The sequence below is a fragment of the Spermophilus citellus genome (assembly GCF_964194105.1).
Source record: "Spermophilus citellus genome assembly, chromosome: 6".
Classification (NCBI taxonomy): domain Eukaryota; kingdom Metazoa; phylum Chordata; class Mammalia; order Rodentia; family Sciuridae; genus Spermophilus; species Spermophilus citellus.
In genome coordinates this window covers 107,027,758-107,044,103 of record NC_138187.1, presented here as the reverse complement: position 1 = coordinate 107,044,103, position 16,346 = coordinate 107,027,758, and the positions used below count along the sequence as shown (strand labels likewise).

The 16,346-nt window shown below is 36.6% G+C and overlaps 1 protein-coding gene across 8 annotated transcripts in view; it reads right to left on the bottom strand.

Annotated features, from left to right (window-relative positions):
- SDCCAG8 (SHH signaling and ciliogenesis regulator SDCCAG8) overlaps positions 1-16,346 on the bottom strand; it is a 244,728-nt gene that overhangs the window by 68,997 nt on the left and 159,385 nt on the right. For all 8 annotated transcript variants that reach the window (XR_014022822.1, XR_014022823.1, XR_014022824.1 and 5 more), the window contains one exon: positions 13,924-14,055. Coding sequence is in view for 4 of the 8 variants with exons in the window: in XM_081300510.1 (XP_081156636.1) it covers positions 13,924-14,055 (132 nt within the window). In the remaining 4 variants the exon portion in view is untranslated. The remainder of the gene's footprint in view (positions 1-13,923; positions 14,056-16,346) is intronic.

The window sequence follows — 16,346 nt, the reverse complement described above, 5'->3', positions numbered from 1 at the left end:
AAGATAGCTTGAAGAACGTAAGTTCTATAGGAAAGGGATGTTTGCTTGATCATGGATATATCACAGGCACACCAGTGGCATGTAATAATGCCATAGTCTGGATCTTGAAAGTCCCCCAAAGGCCCATGTGTTAAAGGCTCGGACCCCAGGATAACACTGCTGGGAGGTGGTGGAACCTTTAGGAAGTACAGCCTATTGGGAGGTTATTGGGGGTTTACCTGTGAAAGGCACTGTGAAATCCTGAGCATATGGGTCCGATTAATTATGGACTGGTACCTCCAAAAATGTGAGCCAAAATAAACGTTTTCTCTTTATAAGTTAATTATTTCAGGTATTTCATTATAGTGGCAGAGAGCAAATAACACAAAAAAGCGCTCAGTAAATATTTGATAAAAAGTAAAAGGCAGTCTTTTTTTTCCCCCCCTGAGGACTGGCCTATCATGGGCAAAAGTATAAATTACAAAAATATGGCTTTGACATTTTCCTAAGTTTCTCTTATTGGGTCAGTTTTTCACTTAATATTTTCTCAGGTGATCAGTTATTATAGCATCTGCCTGTTCCATCTACAGTAACTGCACAGGCTGTTTTGAATAACTTATTCTTTACTCCCAGACCAAAATTCTAGCTCCCAAAGGGTAGAAACCTTCTGTGTTATTTGGAGGGCAGCAATCTGACTTCAGGTCTTCCCAATAAAATAAAATGTGGCTTTAAGTACTCTTAGGGATTTATCAGTAATGCATAAAACAATGAACTTTAAAGGGATTGCTTATTAACCCCAACTGGCTTTTACATTGGTATAATTTGGGTGAATAGGTAAAAGTTTGCTAAACTGTTCATGGTTATCATATCTTCTTCCTTTCTTCTACATAATATTCTCAGGTGGTTTGGTGTTAGATCCCACAGGTGATGCAGCCTACATAATCCACACATTTCCAAGGTCAGTGAAACAAACTCTAATGACAAAGAATATGTCCAAAATAAACAAATTGTAAGAAGCTCCTTTTCTAGCTATCTATGAATCACTTGCCATTTTGTTAATAAAAATAACATAATTTTATATTGTAAATAATGGCACATAAATCTAAAATAACACCCGAATTTTGTTGATTTACTTTTAATAGTATGTCATCATTTATTAAACAACAACGAAACACACAGATTTGCAAACAGCACATCACCAAAGGAGTCCTTTTCTACAGAAAATCAGTGGTGACGTGGAAGATAGGAGGTGAGAATTATATATCCATCTGCTTTAGCAAAAGAGATACAGATTATTTACTTCTGAATTACAATTCATAGAGTACTTGAAATGGAGTTTGTGGGAAACCATTACAATGCTGCACTGGAGGGGGTTAACAAAACAACCCCAAACAAACTCAATTATTATGATGATGAAGCTAAATCAATAGCAATTTATAATTAAAAGCAAGAATAATAGCATTTGAAAACCAAAATTTGACCTCAGTACAACACTGATAACACAGTAACAAGTAAATGTCCTCCCCCCCCAGATCACTGGAAGTCACACTATGAGAGTTTATACTACATCCCAGGGGGCTCTACAAGGCAAAGAAGCAGCCAGCAGAATAATATATTATCATTCTTAGTAAGTTGTTTTGATTCATAAAAACTATATTTCATCATTTAATAATCAATTAATACGCTTTTAAATTGTCCATAAGAATTGATGACAAGACCTATAATTTTGGATATGTCATCCAACTGTCACTACTCAGGGAGCTTGATAGCTCTTCTAAATGAGAAATATCCAACTCAAGAAAATTCCTCAAGGATGGGGGAAGTTTTGAAACCATATCCAAATCTAATATTAGCAATGATTTTGGTTTATATAAATCAGAGAGAAAAAAAAACCCAGGACAATCAACTCCTGCCCAAGCTGCTAAGTGAGGCTAGTCCTCAAGGACATTCTTTCTCTTTGCCTCTGGGGTTTCTGGAGGCATGGGAACAGCCCAGAGTGACCTCCCAGGAGATGGCAGGTAGTGTTACAGCTACTCTGCACTACAAACTCATGATGCCTTGACCAGCTGCCCCCCAGGGGTACATGTGTTAAAGACTTGGTCCTCAGCTTGGCACCACTAGGAGGTGGTGGAACTTTAAAAGGTGGGGCCTGGTGAGAGGTCTTTAGGTCACTGGACTGTGTCCATGAAGGGGAAAGCATATCCCCAGTCTCTTTCTCTTCCTCTCTGTTTTTCATTTTCCAGCCATGAGATGAACAGTTTTGCTCTGCCATGCATTTTCTCCCTAATGAGCCACCACAGGTCCAAAACAACAGGGTCAATCTATCATGGACAGAAGCCTCTTAAAACTATGAGCCAAAATAAACCTTTTCTCTTTGTGAGCCAATTAACAGAAGTATGTGTTATAGTGAAACACATACTTCTGTTAGAAAGTTAACACACCAGCCCAGATAGAGAGGACATCTGTAACCATGGTAGTGAGGCAGAGTAGAGTCTTTTCATCTTTGAATCCCCTGGCCAAACAGGCACCAAACAGATGCCTAGTAAACACAGAATATGCTACCTCTGGTCTCTACTTATAGTATAAGCTCATATTCTCTTTTTTGCCTGCTGCAGTGTAAGAGATGCTCCTCTCCTATTCCAAGATTAATCCCTGGCTCAATGCTTAGTGTCCCAACCCATCTCTGTTTTCAGTAATCTTGTATCATTGCCTTTCTCTACCAGCATCTCCAAATTCTTATTAATTCTGGAACCCCTTTCATAGAAACAATTCTATGAACTCCCTTAGAAAATTATTAAATCACTTCATTATTATATATGATAAAGAGTAAAATTTAGTAAAATAATTTTACTTAAAATAAGGATAAATATAAAGATTGTAATTTGATATTTATTTTGAAAGTAACTTTCCTATTTAGTAAATAATGCCACAATTTCATTTCATAAATTAAGTCCTTTCTGTGTTAATAGTGTTAAGAAAAACGTATAACTGACAAATAGCATAAATATTTTATCATTCAAAGTAGATTTTAAATTAAACCCATATTATAGAATTAAAACAAAAATAGCTCTGTTATGCTTTTATAATTTTTTTGGTTTTTGAATGTTTAATTGTGGCTTTCTCTTTTTGTTATTAAATTATAAAATATAGGTTAAGGTGTCAGCCTTCTATTTTCAAGCATTATTTTTGAAACTGAAAATATTAATCTTAAAGTCTTAATTTCAAAATTAAAATGTCAAATTATAAAAAAGTCAATATGTATTTTGTATTTTAATACTGGCTCTTGCAGAATAAATTATTGGGGCTGGGATTGTAGTTCAGTGGTAGAGCGTTTGCCTAGCATGTGTGAGGCACTTGGTTTGATTCTCAGCACCACATATAAATAAATAAAAGGTCCACTGGTAATAAAAAAAAATTTAAAAAGATAAATTATTCTTTAAAAAATAAAATGTGTGGATTTGGTAAAGATCATCCTGAGGCTTGTTTATAGGAGAATATTCAAATTTAAATTCATTATGAGTTTGTTACATTGCAATCAGAAGCTTTTAGACTCTAGACAATGATTTATATACACATATCATTTAAAGAATACATTACTACATAAAAGGAAAAGAACTATGCGGAACTATATAACTGACACAACACATAGGATTGCTGGGGGTTGGTAACACAGTACAGAGCAGATGAGATCACACTAGTGTTCAATGGAATGTTGAACTTGGAGGCCTTGTTTACTCTAATAGACTGAGGGGATCTCACAGGGTTCTATTTTCCAGGGAGAAATATGTGAATCAATAATTATTTTAAAATAGAATGGGAGAGGAAGCCATGACTTCCCTAGGTTGCCTATGTGGACACAAGAGGTTCCTTATCATTAATCTTGATCTTTACATCTTTAGTGATCTTTACAGTCAGAATTTAATGTGTTTACATTTATTCCAACTTAAAATCAAAAAAATTCCCTGCCTTAAAATGGTCCTTCCAAAATATGCCTCCACCAACAGTTGGTCCCTCTGTTTCTCTTGCTTTCTGTCTTCTTTTGCAGCCAAACCTCATAAAAAAGTGGTTTAAATTTGCTATTTCAGATATTCAACTCACTCTAATTTTTCAACTCCTGTAATCTGGTTTCGAATCCACCTACTCTTTAACTAAAATTGTTTTTGTTAATGTAACCAGTGATGTGCTTGTAAATCAAAGGCTAGTAGATACTTTCCAGTCTTATTTAACTTAACTCAGGAGCATCTGATTCATCACTTCCTTTTCCCTAGGCATTTCCATCCTTTCATATGTGTGACAACAAGCACTTTAAGTTTTTAATTTTCTTCAGGTTGCTTTGTCTCAATCTCTTCTTTCAATGTTTACCTTACCTTTAAAAGTGTTGGTGTTTCTTGGGATCCATAAATCCTTCTTTCTTCCTATTATGCTTATTTATGGTGACCTTATTTATTCCCAAAGTTTGGAATATCCTTCAGAGACCAAAGGAGATTTCTATCACCAACCCAGACCTACATCCTTAGTTTTCCCCTTTAAGTCCACCTGCTTATTCAACATATCCATTTGAACAATGCATTTGAACATTAAATTCAACATGGCGAAAACTTAACACTTGGTCTTATTCCAAACCCAGGCAATCTCTTTTTTTTTTAATTATTTAAAATTTTTTTTTTATTTTTAAATATTTATTTTTAGTATTCAGCGGACACAACATCTTTGTTTGTATGTGGTGCTGAGGATCGAACCCGGGCTGCACGCATGCCAGGCAAGCTTGCTACCGCTTGAGCCACATCTCCAGCCTTGCCCCAGGCAATCTCAACCACAAACCTACTTCTTTGAAGTGTTCTTTAGTTCTCAATAAGTAACATCACTAGACACTCCTTGCTCATGCAAGGTTCTTGACATGCTCTCCTTCTCTATCCACAACCAAGAGCCAATTAATTAAGTCCTGTGGATTCTATCTCCTATGTAATTTCCCAATCTGTTTGCTTCTCTTCATCCCCATTATTATCAAGCCCAAGCCACCACCACCACCATCATCACTTGACAACTCTAATAGCTCCCTAATTGATCTTAGATTGCCGCAGTCTTGGCTGGGCACAGAATCACGAGCCACTCAAGCAGGAACAAAACTTTATTTTGAAAAAGCCGCCAAGACTCTGTAGGCGCCGGCAAGCCAAACCCGGTCCTCCCACGCGGGCGTCTACCGGAACCTCCTGTCCCCCGGAACCGGGGGTCCCCCGGACCTCCCCCGGAATTTCCTCCTACTATCCTTCCCCAACCAATGGGAACTCTCCATGAGTCCCGTAACATGAGTCCGGTAGCAGGCCAGGGTGAACAGCGGGAGTCCAATTTCCATATGAATGTAAATCTTAACATAATCATATCTCAGTGGCTAGCTGGCGTCACTTTACAACCAAAGGTGCCATACATCGTATATTTGCTTGTGGCTCCTAGCATTAGATAATCACTATGGTTCTACTCTAATCCATTATCTGTTCTGGGTTATTATTAAAATGCAAATCTGATCCCATCATTCACCCCTATTTTTAAAAAACATTTTTTTAAATTTCTTCCCATTAGTAACAGGATAAAATAAAAAGTCTACAAAAAAACTTAAAGGCCATGCCTGTAGGTCTGGCCTTTGCCTATCTCTCCAACCTCATCACATGTCACTCTTTATGATAAATACACAGTTCTTTCTGATTCCCAAAAGTACCATGTTTTCCTATGTCAGAATCTTCAGTTTTATAGTTGTCTTTAATTGGCAAATTCTCTTAGGAGAGGACCAGATAATTAAATATATTAGGTTTTGTGGGCCAAGAAGACTCACTGACTGAACTACTATTGAAAGACCCCAGCCCCATAACCTAAGGCCCGATTATGAAAAGTAGAAAGTATGCAGTAAACAGGTGAGCTCACCACATGACTTGTTAGAAAGGGCACCCTGACCACATCACAGGACATGCTTGAGCAAACTGGGATCATAAGCGGGAACAGGGAGGAAACACAATGTAAACCTATGAGATTAATGAGTTTTTCGGGAAACTATAGTGAAAAATAAGTTTATCATAGTGAAAAACAAGTTTATCATAGTGAAAAACAAGTTTACCCTTTAAGTGACGTGTATGCTGGATTCAAAAACATCTGTTATTGTGCTAGGTGGAAAACAACTCCTTTTTCCCTATAAAAGATCTGTACCCCAAAGCCCGGTGTGCCAGTTCACCAAAGCTTCGGCTGAGGTTTTGCTGTGCACCCGCAGGCGCCTGTGTATTAATAAACTTGCCTCTTGCTTTTGCAGCCAGTGTGACGCTAGTTCTTTTGGACGGGTGATTTGAGGGTCCGGGGGTCTTTCATTTGGGGGCTCGTCCGGGATCAGCTTTCCCCCCCTCCAGATCCCTGTCCTGAGGAACTCTCGGCATCACTGGGAGGTAAGCTGGCCAGCTCGAGCTATTGTGTTGTGTCGTGTCTGTCTATGTCTGTGGTGTGTTGTGTCGTGTGTCTATGTCTTTGGTGTGGCGCAGCGACTGTACGATTACGCGTAATCGCTCTGTATTCTGAGGCAGCTTGAGAAGGAGTTGACGAACTCGGACTTCTCCCCTGCCTGCCGCCCTGGGAGACGTCCCAGGGGTCTGTAGGGTCCATTTTTTTCTTTCTTTTTTTTTCCTTTTCTGGGACCCCAGTGTTTCCAAGGGAAACACTGTTTCCGTAAGTAAAGGGGGGGAATGCCGGCTCCCCCTTGAACTGTCAGGTTTCGGTTTCGGTTCGGTTTCTGCCGGCAACGCGCAGCTCTCTCTCTCTCTCTCTCTCTCTCTCTCTCTCTCTCTGTTCAGTCTTTTTAACTGTTGTGTCTGTCTTAACCCTTTACTTCCTCCTTCTGACTGAAACTCTGTTCAGTCTTCTTAACTGTGTTTGTCTTATCCCTTTATTTCCTCCCTCTGACTGAAACTAATATGGGGCAATCTATAACAACTCCCTTGAGCCTCACCCTTGACCATCGGTGGAAAAGGAATGTTTTCTTTCCCTCCCGTAATCGGCTTGAATGCAAATAGAAATGCCTGCTAGGGATCTAAGAACTTTGAGACCTCGCTTTAACTTTTCTCAAAACCCTGTCCTCATTATTAAATTGGCATTAATTGGCTTTGGGGATAGGAGCCAAGCTTTCAGTCATAAATTCTGTCCCAGACCGGTTCTGCCAAAGCCGCTTCCAACTTTTCTGTCTGGGCCCGGAGAGCAATTGGCGTGAGTACACAGTGTCCTGAATCCCGGTCTGCCTCGGATGCGTGGAGGTGGAGGAAAGAGTTTGGAACAACTGCGGAATTCCGGTCTGGGCTACTCTCAGACGTATTCCTAAAGTCCTTTCTCTTGAGCCCCCTCCCGACAGCCCCCAGGGGTATCTAGGGTGATCGGTAGATGAATGGCACTGAGGGAAAGCCCCAATCACATTTGCCTCCCTATGGGCTATGCAACACTCCCAACCCGGTATCTATTCCTCCTGGATGCTCCCCTTCTTTCTCAGATTAGAAATGTTAGCAATTCAAGTTGTAGGACTGAAAAAGACATGAGAAAATTAGTAAATTATGATTTGGTATGTTTCTCTCAGTGTGTAAGATTTAGAAAAAAATGCTGAATTAAAATGTTGGTCTGGCTTATTAAAATGACATTAATTAGCAACAGTCTTGGGAAATTTTTAAAAGCTTAATTTTGGATATACATGGTAGTGTGTGGTTCTCTTTTAAAATTTTTCAGGCGATTTAATGTAACTTAATACTACTTTAAGAACTTCAGAACAAAGAAAGTGGCTTAATGATCCTGAAAAAAAAAAAAATTCTTGTGTGGTAGCTTTTATATTATTAAGATCCTATCTTCAGTTTTGTGTGAGCAAGTTTTTCTAGTGTAGAAAGATATAAAGATATAAAATTTTGTAAATTATATCTTAAACTTTTACCATATTTTCAACTTCCAAACCTGAAAATTGTGACTTATGGTTAAAATGCCTTAGACATGAAGTTTCTGCTCAAAATTCCAGTTTTCCCAGTTCCTTCCAGACCTCAGCCAGAACACTCAGTAAGAGACAGATCTGAAGCCCAAGGAAAAAAAAGGTAAAAATGTCTTTTTATGGGAACTCAAACCAGATTAAAACAAAGAGTAAATTGTATGACATTTACTAATTACTGGCCGGTCAATTTTCTCTAGGACTTTTGCCTTTTCTTAGATTCTATGTTTTTTTGAGCTCATGATTTTTATTCTACAGACAAGCTAATGTTTTTCTGATAAGTTCTATTTTTGATCAACTGGAGTTCTTTTGCCTTTTGTGTTATGTGTTACACTTGTGTTGCGTGTTGTATATCTGTATGTCTGTGTGTATGTCCATGTATCCTGCAGTGATATGACAATTGACAGATGAGGAGCGCTCATAAAAATTTAAAAATGGATCCAAATATCTTTGATTCACGTGATTCAAATGGTTCAATTTAAATTGGGTAAACAGATAAAAGTAAAGATGTCTTTAAAATTAAGCTTATAAGTTTTTCTAGGTGTTCAAAAAGGCCTTAATAAAATGTTAAATCTGCTTAAATTCAAAAATTTACAAGCATTGTTTCAAAATGTGAACAGAAGGAGATTAACAGGTAAAAAGAGAAACTAAAAGGTTCTAGATTTCTGGATAAAAGTCTATATGATTAAATAATTTAAAAAGTTTAAGTAAATGATAAAAAGGTCTGTGTAAGTTTTTGAGCAAGTAATCTTAAAGACATTAAGCAGCTGGTTAAACAAGTGCTGTCGTTTTAGAAAATTGTGCTATGTTATTTCTTTAAAAGCTAAACTTGGTTAATATAAAAACATCAATGTAATTGGTGCCATTAATGTGTTCATATCTTCCAGGTATACAAGTCTGTAAGGTAGAAGCTTTAAAAAGAACATTATATCAAGCTGGTATTCTAAAAGTGTATGGTAATTTTAGGCTTAAAAGAAAAACATGTTGGAAATTCATTTATATCATTTGTGTTCTATAACTGTACTTATTATCAATAAGTTATGCAAAGTTCCATGTTACTTTTTACACTGAGATACAATTTAAATGTATTTTTAAGTTAATGAGAGCCTAATCTATGTAAAGGTTTTATTGCAAAACACAAAAGTACTTTGCTACTTTTCTACAAAAGGTTAAAAACTTTCAGCCTTTCTTTAATTCGTGTTTTAGATGTGATATTATGTTGTGTTAGCTAATATTCATGTGAACTTGAGCAATAATTCATGTAAACTTTATAAAATGATGTTTAAAAAAAAAAAACAAAAAAGCAGCAAAGATCAGCTTCAGAACTATAGTATTTAAGATTTATGAAGAGCCCCACCTTACTTGAGATAAGGCTCCATGTCCCATCTCATGTGAAAGTGACTATAAAAAAAGTAGGCCAGATTTCAGTACATTTAAAATTGTGTCCAAAAGTTGGTTTTTGTCACGATTGCCAGGATCTCAAACAGGGGATGTACTCCACCAAGATTCAAGGTAGTTATTATATGAACTAAATGTTTTTACTCTTGATAATTTTATCTTGTAGTTTTCTTATAAATGATTTAAGATTGCATGTTAATATTTTAAAGAGGTACTGCTTTAAGAACTCACAACCTGGGTTAATTTAAGATAATGTGTTGCAAGGAGTTATCACTTACAGGATAGAGAGATAAGTACTCTTAATATAAGGCTGTTAACTTATTTGCTAGATGTTTAAGATTAAGTTTTAAAGTTAAAAATTTGGCTCTTGCCCTCTGAGTCAGTCTGAATCAGGGAATAGGGGACTTCTTCAAAGGGCTCTGCAACTCTAGGCCACATAACCTCCCGATCAGGGAGATTAATGAGACCAGTGGAGGACAGGAAGCCAGTCAGTGCATTTGCTGTGAAGAGGAGGGTCATCAGAAAAGGGAGACATCCCTGATGCTTCCGAAGGAAGCCACATGGTCAAGCAAGGCCTGGACCCATCCTAGCGCAAATGGCACTAGCAGAACTGAGAAGCTGCTGTGAAGTTCCCGAGGACTCCCAGGGTAATTCAACTGACTGTTAACAATAAATTGAAACAAAAGTCAGTTTGACTTGCTTCATCTTAAACACTTAGCAAAGACAGTCTAAGCCAAAATAGAGCTATTCCTGGACATTTTAATAATAATGATACTTAAATGAAACTTCCGTAAATAAGTAAACTGGAGGCTACAAAAAAAATTCTCAGACAGGAATGCCTGATAACTATCAAAAGAAACTGCCAGAGTAGTTTCTAGTTTAAGGCCCACAGATATTCCTAACCTACACAGGTAGGCTTGGTGTTTGCTAGCATGAGTATCCAGCCCTAGGTAACAGAATTAAAGATTTCTATTAGACACAGGTCATACTAGTAAAAGGATTTTGCAGGATCAGATGGCATTAGATTATTAGACTATAGCTTAAGAAAAAAAGGACATCTGTAACCCTAAATGTTAGTTGTTGTGTTTACATCCCTGACATTTCTGACAATGTGACAAATATCCTTAAAGATTTACATGTTCAGATGGAAGCCATGTCCTCAACAACTTTGTGGTGAAAACAATATCTTAGCTCCTAGTTCTTGGTACTGCCTGATGGAAAACATTGTTAATCTTTGTCTTGGTCATTATACTCATTGGCATATTCCTGTGCTGTGGCATTTATTACTGCATCAATATGGTTCCAGTACTAATGAGTTCTTGTTTCTCTTATAGACCACCTATCATTCCAATGGCCCTCCAGCCTATTGCTTCTCAATTGGACTTTTATCATGGACCACTCGATAGACCCGATATTTTTAAGGGGGACTCCAAACTGCTTGCCCCACGCCGTCCCTTTTCAGCCTGAAGAAGCCAGAAAGATTCTCTTCGTCCCCCTTCCTCACAGCAGTAAGGAGTTCCCAAATTAGGGGGGTTGTATACCAACTTTGGTGACACTAATATTAATAAGTAGGGAAGGAGGTCTTTGTGTGGTTTTAAAAGAACAATGTTGCTTCTATGCAGACCATACAGGGGTGGTCCTCGAAACCATGGAAAAGGTTATTGAAAGGTTGGCAAAAAGGCAGAAAAAAATTTGAAGCACAACAAGGAGGGTTTGAACGATGGTTTAATAAGTCCCCATGGCTGACTACTTTGCTATCCACCCTGGTGGGTCCTTTAGTTATTCTACTGTTAATCTTGATACTTGGACCCTGCATACTTAACCGACTAGTGCAGTTCATGAAAGAAAGGCTTTCTATAATTCAAACTATGGTTCTCACTCAACAATATCATCTACACCAACAGCAGACAGGGTCACCCACAAACTTAGTCCAAGAATCTGAACAGGCAGAACAATGGATATAGGATTATATCCATGAAACAGAAAAGGGGGGGAATGAAAGACCCCAGCCCCATAACCTAAGGCCCGATTATGAAAAGTAGAAAGTATGCAGTAAACAGGTGAGCTCACCACATGACTTGTTAGAAAGGGCACCCTGACCACATCACAGGACATGCTTGAGCAAACTGGGATCATAAGCGGGAACAGGGAGGAAACACAATGTAAACCTATGAGATTAATGAGTTTTTCGGGAAACTATAGTGAAAAATAAGTTTATCATAGTGAAAAACAAGTTTATCATAGTGAAAAACAAGTTTACCCTTTAAGTGACGTGTATGCTGGATTCAAAAACATCTGTTATTGTGCTAGGTGGAAAACAACTCCTTTTTCCCTATAAAAGATCTGTACCCCAAAGCCCGGTGTGCCAGTTCACCAAAGCTTCGGCTGAGGTTTTGCTGTGCACCCGCAGGCGCCTGTGTATTAATAAACTTGCCTCTTGCTTTTGCAGCCAGTGTGACGCTAGTTCTTTTGGACGGGTGATTTGAGGGTCCGGGGGTCTTTCACTATAACCCTGACATCCTGGCATTGCGGCACAAAAGCAGCCACAGGCAACAGGTCAATGAATAAGAGTATGTTTCTGGGCCATAAAAATAGGTTATGGGCTGGGGCAAAGTTTGTCAATTCCTCTTTTAGAAGACTAATAATCCCTACCCCATCCTTTACACATTTAAGTGTTATTTTCTCGCTGAAATTTTTCCTAATCAGAATATGACCATTTATTAAGTGTTCTTGTACCACACAGCATATTGCTTTTTTATGAAATCATTGTTGTAATTAATTTGATATTCATGAAATTCTTCTGTCAATATTCATCTTCCCTGTAAAGATGTAAGCTCCACCAGAATGGAATTCATATCTACTTTGCTATTTTAGTATCAGCACGTGGTAGAGAACATAACACATAGTAGCAATCAATAAATATTTGTTGAAGGAATGAGTCATTAATTTGCTCTCTGACCTTTACTTGGCAAATTTATCTTTCTGAACCTTAGTTCTCCATCTGGAAATTGAGATGATAATAACAGGTTTGCCTCAAGATACATAAGATAATATGCATGAGTACATTTTGTGAACTGTAAAGAAATATAGCAATTTTAAAAGAAATATTAGAAATATGCTTTAGTTGCCTCATAAAGGAGCAAAACTAAGGTCCATGGGCCCAAATGTCTGGCTTGTTCTGACTTGTTCTCTAGCTAAGAATGATCTTTACCTTTTAAAGGGTCTAAAAAACAAAACAAAACAAAAAACAATATTACAGAAACCTTGTGTGACCTGCAAAGCCTAAAATAATTACTCTTTCTACCTTTATAGGAAGTTTGCTGACTCCTGGCCTAGAACAGGGGCTAGCTAGGCTTAAGTGACTATTTTAACAAGTGAAAGAATGAATGATTATTTGCAGATATACCTGTACTTTAATATTTCAGTGATTAAAAGTGGTACTATTTTCTGACTGCTTTTCATATATTCAATATAGCAATTAAAGCTATAAAATTATCCTACCCCTCCATGCTATGTTTACTTTAAATTAAAAAATAAAAGGGGTTTATGGAGGGGGTAGGATAATTTTCTCTAAATTATATCAACTATTTTTGAAAGACAGAAGACATGGTATGGCTGTGGGGATGGGGGTAGGGATGGAGAGCTGGATACCAAGAAAATGATCTTTATTGGAAGGCTGACTAGTGTTGTTATTTGATTGTTGTATAAAAGTCCAAATCTGCAGAAACCAACTTATTATTGGCTGTGCAATATTCAGATTTTTATTCTTGAGAAATCATGTATCACACAGAAATTAGAAATGGTATCATAAAACACAATAAAGATCTGTGTTTGCTATCAAAAACAAAAGAAAGTAAACATAAAACTCCAATACTGTCCAAAAAAAAAAAAAAAAAAAAAGAAGTTTGGGGTCAAAAGATCAAGATCCAAGTTTGAAGTCTGTGACTTTAAGTATATCCATTAATCTGTTTGAGCTGTTTTTTTTTTCACCCAGAAAAAGAAGAAAATAATTGCTGATGACATTTACTGGTGGTTATTATGAGTCAGATGCTTTACTCAAATTTTTTACCAAAGTGGGCATTCTTAGCATCAATACAGAGTTGAAAACACAGACCCTCTGATAGATTGAGTGACTTGCCTAAAGTAACACTACTAGAAAGAAGCAAAGGGTTTAGAGTCAAATCCTGATTCTATAGTAGTATGAACACAACCTCTCATAAAATATTTAATGTCTTTAGGACTACCACATGCTTTATCTTATAAAAAGCATATAAAACTAATTTTTAGAAGAAGTGTTTTGAATTTTCTCCATAATACAATATTACCGACTCAGGCTTTAAAGGCTATTTTCTCCACTATTCTATATTAAATCTAATTCTAGGTATATAGAGAATAGTCAGAAGGAAATGTTTCTTCTTCTCTATCAGAGCAACTTAAATCGAGGGAGCATAAATACACAGAAGTATTAGATTTTGAGTCATATTTCAAAATTCTCCTCTGTGTGAATCAAACACATCCAAAATATGGCACATCAGATACTATTAAACTTTTATTACCTCTGTTTCATTGTCTCATGTACTATCCCATGCTGGACACACTGTTCCTCCAATTCATTATTTCTTCTCTGTAACTTTTCTAGTTTGTCGTATGTATATTTTTTTTCTTGACTGAGTTGAGCTATTTCAGATCTAAAGAGGTAAAATCACAGAAATAATAAATGTTCTTAAAAAATAAAGCATATTTTTATTGTATAATCTTAACATTATCTTAAAATTCATACTTTAGCATAACTTTGTAATTAAAATTATTTGATATAAAATAAAATACTTCAGAAATTTCAAAATGCTAGTGGGGGATATATGTGTTGTAAAGACTCAAGTCTCTACAGAAATAATATAACTTACTCCAATAAAATGGCTTCTCTAAGAAATAAGAAAAAGTGATAATAATCAACTCTCTTTATAAAAAGACTAGAATTTGGGGTTAGGGTTGTAACTCAGACTCAGAGGTAGACCACTTGCCTGTGAGGCACTGGTTCTATCCTCAGTAACCACATAAAAATAAATAAAATAAAAGTATTGTGTCCATCTACAAATAAAAATATATTTTTAAAAAAGACTAGAATTCATCAAACAAATATTTCTTGAGTGCTTCCTGTAGCCCCGCTATCAAACTGTTCCAGAAGTAATCCCATACCTCATTTCTATAAAAGTTTATTTTAGTTAACATAGCCAATTTAATGGTATACAGTTAAAAATCAACTAGTTCTGCAATGGCTAATTTTATGTATGAACTAGACTGTACCATAGTATTGAGATATATGGTCAAACATTATTCTGGATATTTTTTGTGAAGGTATTTTGTGGATGAGATTCATTTAAATCAGTGGGCTTTGAATAAAGCAGATTATTCTCCATAATGTGGAAAGGACTCCTCCAAAGACTGACTTGTCAGGAGCAAGAGAATTCTGCCAGCAGATGGCATCTAGACGTGAACCACATCTCTTCCTGGGCTCCCCATCCTGCCTGTCTATCCTGAAGATTACAATCTTACCTAGCCTCCATTTACTATGGTAGCAACAAATTTCTTAAATCAATCAACCTTTTTTTCCCTATCATTTAGATCGACTTAGAGTTAGATTGTTCTGTTGATTGGTAGATTAACAGATATCATGTGGGTTCCGTTTTTCTAAAGAACCCTAATTAATACAAGTTCTAAGTGGCCTAATAATGAGAAACAGCAGTCTCCTGCCCGGAGACCCCTCAATCAAACTAAGCAGTGATGAATACTATTAGTTTTTGTAAAGCTCTTTTTTTTTTTTCCTGGTGTTTATCTCTATATTTGTAGGTGTGTTCATTCCATAACTCTTGTTTTATCAGTAAAGAAAAAATTCTAGTGACCTATGACAAATGAAGATGAGACTCTTTATATGCCTCCTTCCCAGCTTCTAATGCAATTACCAGTATTTCAGTAATAATATCAGTATTAACATTATAAAAACTACTTAAATATTGGTCTTTGCGTTCCAATATAGTATGATTACATGTACACTTGTGTACAGTTGTTTTCTCCAAACCAGTGTACTTTTAGAAAAGGCTGATTGAGTGTCAAGCTATCTTTCCACATAGGAGACTCCCAAACATTAATTAATATGTCATTCTTTTCACTATTGACATTTTAATTCTCAACAGAAGGAACTTCGAGTTTCTTGCTCTTGTGTGAAACCTTGACTTCTGTGGTTTGGGAACTGGGTGAAAATTGGGGTGAAGATTTTCTCTTTCAGAATGCATACCTTTTCTGAATCCCTCTATTCTAACTTCAGCGCCCTATTATAATCAGAGCTCTTGGGCTTAATCTCTTCAAAGAGGAAAACCCTAGTTTTCTGTGTGGAGGAGGGGCAGTCACCTGGCTGCACAGGGTGGAGGTGGAATTGTCAATTTTGGTTTCAGCCCCTATCTTCCAAGTTTTCCTGAAGTTGAGAGCAGATCACTTTATTTTGTACACAGGGATCCACCTCTGTAAAGACTTAAGATTCACCTTTCTCCGCTGCACTAAATCAGGTACAATAATCCCAATTTCCTTTCTGCTTTAAAGAATTTCATTGGGATCACAGATATATCATCCGTTGATAACTGATGTACTTCTGGAAATATGCTGTTTTTAGCATCTTAGATGATGATCTCAAGTCTCAAACTTTGAAGATCAAAAAGACATATATTCAAGGAAAATTATATCCCTGTCCTCATTTTATTAAATTTTAAGTCACTACCCACTGCCACCATCTTCTCACACCTGCTAGGTGGCACCTTATCAGTTAGAATTGGAACTTTAAAGCAACAACAACAAAATATTTTACAATATAAAATATAAAGTTTTTACAAATAAAAATCATATATTTGAAAAATGTATGTTGGTGTGAGAATATTTATTGTAGCATTATTCCTAGAAAAAAGTCTTGCTCTACAACCCAATATCTGGA